The sequence below is a fragment of the Copadichromis virginalis genome, linkage group LG13 (genome assembly GCF_057382275.1).
Source record: "Copadichromis virginalis isolate Kocher_CV1m ecotype Utaka linkage group LG13, C_Virginalis_male_GT1.1, whole genome shotgun sequence".
In the NCBI taxonomy this organism is placed as follows: Eukaryota; Metazoa; Chordata; class Actinopteri; order Cichliformes; family Cichlidae; genus Copadichromis; species Copadichromis virginalis.
Window position 1 is genome coordinate 22,794,959 of NC_140630.1, and position 8,753 is coordinate 22,803,711.

Here is an 8,753-nt window from a genome sequence, read left to right on the forward strand (position 1 = left end):
ACTAGTCACTTAAAGGTTAAATTTCACATCGAAATTCTCATATTATATTCTATTTGAATGTTTAAAAAGAAAAATATCACAGTATTTATGCTTTCACTGAGCATATACCTGCATCAATGATAAACTCTCAAGGCTGAAAAGTCCTGGCTTTGGTCAGCCACGGTCCACGCACACGTCACCAATCCCTGACTGCTTGATCATAACAGCAATTGGGCTGCTGGGAACATGACGGGCGTTCTTCTTGATGTTAACAAGGTGCTCACCAATCTCCCTGGGAACAAACGAGATTCCTAAGACAGACCGACAAAACAGATGTTAACAACGCTTATTCTTGTGTGTGCATGCAGCCCGTTTCAGTTGCTCCTGCTTCTTTCTCCACGCTTTAACTTTTATTACTTTCCCCCTCTGTCTTTTACTTAAGGGTTAATAAAGTATTTGGATTCTGATGAGTCTCATTGTTTAGCAAACTTCTCACTTATCAGACGGACACTCACCAATGTGAGCGTTACGCAGCATCTTCAGCAGGCAGGGCTCCTCTGGGCCTGAGGGTGTTGTAAGAGGGGCTGTCAGCTGGCTGAGGTCAAGCTCGCCTATGTCCAGTGGAATATCTGCAGCAGAGCCCGCCTTCAGTGAAGTATGTTGGCTGGAAGGCTTTCAGGCCCGTCTTTGCCACTCCAGGGTCAGAGACCTTCACCTTGTTTGGATGACAGCCTGCTCTGATATTCATCTGTGGGCACAAACACCAAAACTCAAGAGACTTTTCAGTGAGAAGAAAAGGCAAACCTTGCATGCCAGAGTGAAAGTGAGAGTGTGTGAGTGCATACTCCCCCTGAATGGACTCTCAGGGATGTTAGCGTCTCCCCAGGAGACCATCACAGTGTGCTTCACAGGCTTACGTGGGGTGCAGGTGTATGTGCTGTTGCTATTATCCTTAACCTGGACATCCACAGAATTGACTTCACCATCCTGTGCAGAAGACAAGGGATTATAGTTCAATCAGATTTAACACACTGTATTTTTCGGACCATAAGGCGCACTGTCGATGAACAGGTCTGGTTTCATACATGAGGCGCACTGGACTATAAAACGCATTAAGCGAAACAAAACAGCCAGATAAGTCAAACTTTACTCAACTCTTTCTTCTTGCTTCCTCCACTTCCGTACCATTGATTCATTCATGTTGAAATCTCTCGCAGCTGCTCTATTCTCATGTTCTACTGCGTGACTGACAGCCTTGAGTTTGAAATCCGCTTCCTCAGCATGTCTCTTAACAGGTGGCATTTTGGGGTCATGATCCACACACAATACAGTAATATTATGTTGCAGCACAGTACGTATCACTCCGCCAGGCTCCTGACTACGTAGCCGTAATGCTCCGACAATCCATCAAGCGGTGCGACTTCGTAGCTTACCAAAGTCCTACTAAAACATTTTTTGACAGATTTTTAAGCGCCGTGTATTACATAAAATCGGTTCAAGGTCAGTAAGCACAACCACAATTCATACATAAGGCGCACTGTCGATTTTTGAGAGATAATTAAAGGATTTTAAGTGCGACTCATAGTCCGAAAAATACGGTACATACAATATATTTAACATATTTGTGATCATATACAAAGCCAGATATACCTGGGCTATAATTTTCAGAGGAGCTTTTCCTCCTTGCTTGGCATCAACTGTGAGTTCACTGGGTTTTCCAACAGCCAGACCACTGCTCTGTAGGCCTGGACCGTACGCCTTAACCTAGAGAAAACTATTTTAAACAAACAATTAAAAAAGGAACAAGTCAAAGATCTACTATAGCCAAAAGATCATTTACAGACTATAGCGCTGTGAAAAAATATTTGCCTCCTTTCTCATTTCGTATCTTATTCCATATTTGTCACACTTACACGTTTCAGATCAATAAATGTTAATATTAGACAAGAATGTCTAATATTAAACGGCAGTTTTCAAGGGGAAAAAGCTATCCAAACATACTTGGTCCTATATGAAAAAGTAATTGCACCGAATTAAATAAATTCTAACAACAGCTTATCAAGTTTAAAGGCGCTTCTGCTGTTTAACACGACCTCTGCTAGTTTCCTCTTTCTGGCGCAAAGCGGGAGATAAACAAGCACATTGATCAGTTTCATGATTGAAGTAGCAGCAGGAGAGGGAGAACGAGAGAAGAAGAGGCAGCTGTGCAGCAAAGACACAGAATAACTCCAGCTTTTTGTCTTTTTTTTATTGTAGCTGAAGTATGGGACAAATCGCTTTTATTTTCAGCTCAATACAAAACGCATAATATTAACTCTGAATACCAGAGGATTCCGTTTTTTATGGCACGGTTGGCAACTCTACTAACTAACCATATGAATAAAATAAAGTTCACCAGTAACATCATAGCACCCACCCAACTGTACAGAAACTCCATCATGCTAGCTAGTACACAGTACGAGTTACTGTAACTGACTGTAAAAAGTTAGCACAAGGAAAATAAACTCCACCTAAACTTGGTTTGACCCAGATAGACTGCAGGTCATAACTTCTTACCTGAAGCTCATTTCACCTGACAGTCGGACTGGCGGCCGCCTTGCGTCTCTCCACCTCCAGTCCTTTCCCCCATCCACCTGCTGGCCTCCACCACTTGCTAATTTGACTGAATGTGTGAAAGCTCCACCATAGCCACTACCAAACAACTGAGTTATTTTTACACGTCTGCCAGCATCTGTCCAATCCGCCACCTTTCACTGTTTACACAGTTAGGAAAAAAAGACAACAACAACAAGAAAACATTGGGCCATTTAAAAGGCAAAATGAGCATCGGCCCACCGGGCAAATGGCCGGTATACCCGATGCCCCACAGACAGACTGAGGCCCCGCCGCTATTTTTGAGTGCAAAAATGTGTGGTCTCCAGCTAATGGAAAAGGCTGATCGCACGATGTGCGCGTAGTGCTCTTTAAATAGAACAATTTGCCCCATTCTCTTCGCCCGTCATGTGGCCACATGTGGCGGGCTAGCAGGCTAGCAACATACAGGCCCGGGTTCGAGCCCTCGGCTCACTTCCCTCTGTATGTTCACCTGCTAGGGGGAGGTCCAGGCGGGCGATCTTGGAGTGAAAATTCCAAGGGATGACCCCTCGTAGCCTGGGCTTCCCCTGACTTTTTTGCTTTGCTTTGCTTTTTTTCATTTACCTGCCAGCAACAAACACACCTCCTTGTTGTCATGGCTACCAACGACCACTCTTCTTGTGCCAACAAGTCATTGCCTGACAAAACATTATTTCCTATGTTTCCCTGGCTTTTTTGCCTTTTTTATTTCTTGTGTTTTAGACAAAAACAAAAGAAAAAGATCTACAGATTCAGGCTTTTCTTTACCTGTGGTAGTCGGGTAGAATGACGTCACTGACACTGCTTTAATATGAAAACAAACTTTCTCAAACAAAAAACAAAAACAAAAAAGGAGTGGGTCGGTGTGTCATCTTTACCGAGCACCATACATGTTTTGCTTCACATTCAAATTATTATTTTTCCTTTTCAAAAATAATTCAGAGAGAAAAAAAACAGAGAAGTCAAATATATCAAATTTGCACGGATCTTCTAGTGAAGGTGCCTCCTCCTTCTGACCTTAGGGTAACTAATTTCTCAGACAGTGACATGACAGTGCGCTGGGAAGCTGCAGCTGATGATGATGTTTCTTACCTCACTAAGTGGAGGCGACCTGAGACAGGTGGGGAAGAACTATTGGATTGTTGGGGTACATATTATGAAGTAAAAAAAATACAATATCTCAATAAACTGTTGTCCTGTGTCTTAAGGAGTATGAGATATCACTGTCTGCACTCTATGGAGATGGAGCTCAGAGTGAAGCTGTGGCCATACGCTACAGCACCTGTGAGTCACACATTTTCTGATCCTGAACGTTTGTCAAACTCAGGAGGGGAGAGCCTGAAACCATTTACCTAAGTCACATTAGCAGCAGTGTTCAGCCTAAAAAATAGACAAGTTAAAAGTCATGCATCCATATTATTTGTTTATTTATTAAATTATTTTCGAGACACTGTTAGTTGTTAGAAGCCAGTGTTTTAATGACAGGACATATATGACAGTAATGAGACAACCTAAGATATCCAAGATTAGCACAAAAACACAAATAGAATCACAGAAAGCGTGTTTCTCTCCCGTTAGTCTTTAGGCCCAGTTACCTTTTACTTTTCTGTGGTCAGTAGCCCTTCATGTCATATTCTGTCTCTATGTACAATATAGCATTACTAATACAATAACCTGTATGTAAATGAACTTCATTGTGTAATTGATGGCAGTTCTCAAAGTACTAGTCACTTAAAGGTTAAATTTCACATCGAAATTCTCATATTATATTCTATTTGAATGTTTAAAAAGAAAAATATCACAGTATTTATGCTTTCACTGAGCATATACCTGCATCAATGATGAACTCTCAAGGCTGAAAAGTCCTGGCTTTGGTCAGCCACGGTCCACGCACACGCACACGTCACCAATCCCTGACTGCTTGATCATAACAGCAATTGGGCTGCTGGGAACATGACGGGCGTTCTTCTTGATGTTAACAAGGTGCTCACCAATCTCCCTGGGAACAAACGAGATTCCTAAGACAGACCGACAAAACAGATGTTAACAACGCTTATTCTTGTGTGTGCATGCAGCCCGTTTCAGTTGCTCCTGCTTCTTTCTCCACGCTTTAACTTTTATTACTTTCCCCCTCTGTCTTTTACTTAAGGGTTAATAAAGTATTTGGATTCTGATGAGTCTCATTGTTTAGCAAACTTCTCCCTTATCAGACGGACACTCACCAATGTGAGCGTTACGCAGCATCTTCAGCAGGCAGGGCTCCTCTGGGCCTGAGGGTGTTGTAAGAGGGGCTGTCAGCTGGCTGAGGTCAAGCTCGCCTATGTCCAGTGGAATATCTGCAGCAGAGCCCGCCTTCAGTGAAGTATGTTGGCTGGAAGGCTTTCAGGCCCGTCTTTGCCACTCCAGGGTCAGAGACCTTCACCTTGTTTGGATGACAGCCTGCTCTGATATTCATCTGTGGGCACAAACACCAAAACTCAAGAGACTTTTCAGTGAGAAGAAAAGGCAAACCTTGCATGCCAGAGTGAAAGTGAGAGAGTGTGTGAGTGCATACTCACCCTGAATGGACTCTCAGGGATGTTAGCGTCTCCCCAGGAGACCATCACAGTGTGCTTCACAGGCTTACGTGGGGTGCAGGTGTATGTGCTGTTGCTATTATCCTTAACCTGGACATCCACAGAATTGACTTCACCATCCTGTGCAGAAGACAAGGGATTATAGTTCAATCAGATTTAACACACTGTATTTTTCGGACCATAAGGCGCACTGTCGATGAACAGGTCTGGTTTCATACATGAGGCGCACTGGACTATAAAACGCATTAAGCGAAACAAAACAGCCAGATAAGTCAAACTTTACTCAACTCTTTCTTCTTGCTTCCTCCACTTCCGTACCATTGATTCATTCATGTTGAAATCTCTCACAGCTGCTCTATTCTCATGTTCTACTGCGTGACTGACAGCCTTGAGTTTGAAATCCGCTTCGTCAGCATGTCTCTTAACAGGTGGCATTTTGGGGTCATGATCCACACACAATACAGTAATATTATGTTGCAGCACAGTACGTATCACTCCGCCAGGCTCCTGACTACGTAGCCGTAATGCTCCGACAATCCATCAAGCGGTGCGACTTCGTAGCTTACCAAAGTCCTACTAAAACATTTTTTGACAGATTTTTAAGCGCCGTGTATTACATAAAATCGGTTCAAGGTCAGTAAGCACAACCAGAATTCATACATAAGGCGCACTGTCGATTTTTGAGAGATAATTAAAGGATTTTAAGTGCGACTCATAGTCCGAAAAATACGGTACATACAATATATTTAACATATTTGTGATCATATACAAAGCCAGATATACCTGGGCTATAATTTTCAGAGGAGCTTTTCCTCCTTGCTTGGCATCAACTGTGAGTTCACTGGGTTTTCCAACAGCCAGACCACTGCTCTGTAGGCCTGGACCGTGCGCCTTAACCTAGAGAAAACTATTTTAAACAAACAATTAAAAAAGGAACAAGTCAAAGATCTACTATAGCCAAAAGATCATTTACAGACTATAGCGCTGTGAAAAAATATTTGCCTCCTTTCTCATTTCGTATCTTATTCCATATTTGTCACACTTACACGTTTCAGATCAATAAATGTTAATATTAGACAAGAATGTCTAATATTAAACGGCAGTTTTCAAGGGGAAAAAGCTATCCAAACATACTTGGTCCTATATGAAAAAGTAATTGCACCGAATTAAATAAATTCTAACAACAGCTTATCAAGTTTAAAGGCGCTTCTGCTGTTTAACACGACCTCTGCTAGTTTCCTCTTTCTGGCGCAAAGCGGGAGATAAACAAGCAAGAGAGACGGGACTTGTGGCAGAAACGCCGATCAGCTGATCATTGATCAGTTTCATGATTGAAGTAGCAGCAGGAGAGGGAGAACGAGAGAAGAAGAGGCAGCTGTGCAGCAAAGACACAGAATAACTCCAGCTTTTTGTCTTTTTTTTATTGTAGCTGAAGTACGGGACAAATCGCTTTTATTTTCAGCTCAATACAAAACGCATAATATTAACTCTGAATACCAGAGGATTCCGTTTTTTATGGCACGGTTGGCAACTCTACTAACTAACCATATGAATAAAATAAAGTTCACCAGTAACATCATAGCACCCACCCAACTGTACAGAAACTCCATCATGCTAGCTAGTACACAGTACGAGTTACTGTAACTGACTGTAAAAAGTTAGCACAAGGAAAATAAACTCCACCTAAACTTGGTTTGACCCAGATAGACTGCAGGTCATAACTTCTTACCTGAAGCTCATTTCACCTGACAGTCGGACTGGCGGCCGCCTTGCGTCTCTCCACCTCCAGTCCTTTCCCCCATCCACCTGCTGGCCTCCACCACTTGCTAATTTGACTGAATGTGTGAAAGCTCCACCATAGCCACTACCAAACAACTGAGTTCTTTTTACACGTCTGCCAGCATCTGTCCAATCCGCCACCTTTCACTGTTTACACAGTTAGGAAAAAAAGACAACAACAACAACAAAACATTGGGCCATTTAAAAGGCAAAATGAGCATCGGCCCACCGGGCAAATGGCCGGTATACCCGATGCCCCACAGACAGACTGAGGCCCCGCCGCTATTTTTGAGTGCAAAAATGTGTGGTCTCCAGCTAATGGAAAAGGCTGATCGCGTAGTGCTCTTTAAATAGAACAATTTGCCCCATTCTCTTCGCCCGTCATGTGGCCACATGTGGCGGGCTAGCAGGCTAGCAACATACAGGCCCGGGTTCGAGCCCTCGGCTCACTTCCCTCTGTATGTTCACCTGCTAGGGGGAGGTCCAGGCGGGCGATCTTGGAGTGAAAATTCCAAGGGATGACCCCTCGTAGCCTGGGCTTCCCCTGACTTTTTTTCTTTGCTTTGCTTTTTTTCTTTTACCTGCCAGCAACAAACACACCTCCTTGTTGTCATGGCTACCAACGACCACTCTTCTTGTGCCAACAAGTCATTGCCTGACAAAACATTATTTCCTATGTTTCCCTGGCTTTTTTGCCTTTTTTATTTCTTGTGTTTTAGACAAAAACAAAAGAAAAAGATCTACAGATTCAGGCTTTTCTTTACCTGTGGTAGTCGGGTAGAATGACGTCACTGACACTGCTTTAATATGAAAACAAACTTTCTCAAACAAAAAACAAAAACAAAAAAGGAGTGGGTCGGTGTGTCATCTTTACCGAGCACCATACATGTTTTGCTTCACATTCAAATTATTATTTTTCCTTTTCAAAAATAATTCAGAGAGAAAAAAAACAGAGAAGTCAAATATATCAAATTTGCACAAATCTTCTAGTGAAGGTGCCTCCTCCTTCTGACCTTAGGGTAACTAATTTCTCAGACAGTGACATGACAGTGCGCTGGGAAGCTGCAGCTGATGATGATGTTTCTTACCTCACTAAGTGGAGGCGACCTGAGACAGGTGGGGAAGAACTATTGGATTGTTGGGGTACATATTATGAAGTAAAAAAAAATACAATATCTCAATAAACTGTTGTCCTGTGTCTTAAGGAGTATGAGATATCACTGTCTGCACTCTATGGAGATGGAGCTCAGAGTGAAGCTGTGGCCATACGCTACAGCACCTGTGAGTCACACATTTTCTGATCCTGAACGTTTGTCAAACTCAGGAGGGGAGAGCCTGAAACCATTTACCTAAGTCACATTAGCAGCAGTGTTCAGCCTAAAAAATAGACAAGTTAAAAGTCATGCATCCATATTATTTGTTTATTTATTAAATTATTTTCGAGACACTGTTAGTTGTTAGAAGCCAGTGTTTTAATGACAGGACATATATGACAGTAATGAGACAACCTAAGATATCCAAGATTAGCACAAAAACACAAATAGAATCACAGAAAGCGTGTTTCTCTCCCGTTAGTCTTTAGGCCCAGTTACCTTTTACTTTTCTGTGGTCAGTAGCCCTTCATGTCATATTCTGTCTCTATGTACAATATAGCATTACTAATACAATAACCTATATGTAAATGAACTTCATTGTGTAATTGATGGCAGTTCTCAAAGTACTAGTCACTTAAAGGTTAAATTTCACATCAAAATTCTCATATTATATTCTATTTGAATGTTTAAAAAGAAAAATATCACAGTATTT

The 8,753-nt window shown here is 42.2% G+C and overlaps 1 protein-coding gene across 1 annotated transcript; it reads right to left on the reverse strand.

The window, feature by feature from the left end:
• Positions 1 to 153: 153 nt before the first annotated feature.
• On the reverse strand, positions 154 to 5,388 carry LOC146695691 (filamin-B-like). The gene is made up of 9 exons (XM_085478550.1): positions 5,371 to 5,388; positions 5,151 to 5,288; positions 4,945 to 5,047; positions 4,815 to 4,862; positions 4,495 to 4,610; positions 825 to 966; positions 695 to 727; positions 495 to 608; positions 154 to 290 (listed from the first exon to the last, which is right to left on the reverse strand). Exons 1-9 carry the CDS (start codon positions 5,386 to 5,388, stop codon positions 154 to 156), a joined length of 849 nt encoding a protein of 282 aa, XP_085334676.1.
• Positions 5,389 to 8,753: the final 3,365 nt, after the last annotated feature.

Bases quoted from the DNA above. Each gene is read 5' to 3' on its own strand.
- LOC146695691 (XM_085478550.1), bottom strand. The intron at 5,048-5,150 runs GTGAGTATGCAC...TTGTGCCCACAG, and splicing joins TCCCTGAGAGTCCATTCAGG to ATGAATATCAGAGCAGGCTG. The intron at 967-4,494 runs GTGTGCGTGTGC...TCTTCTGCACAG, and splicing joins AGCAGTCAGGGATTGGTGAC to GATGGTGAAGTCAATTCTGT.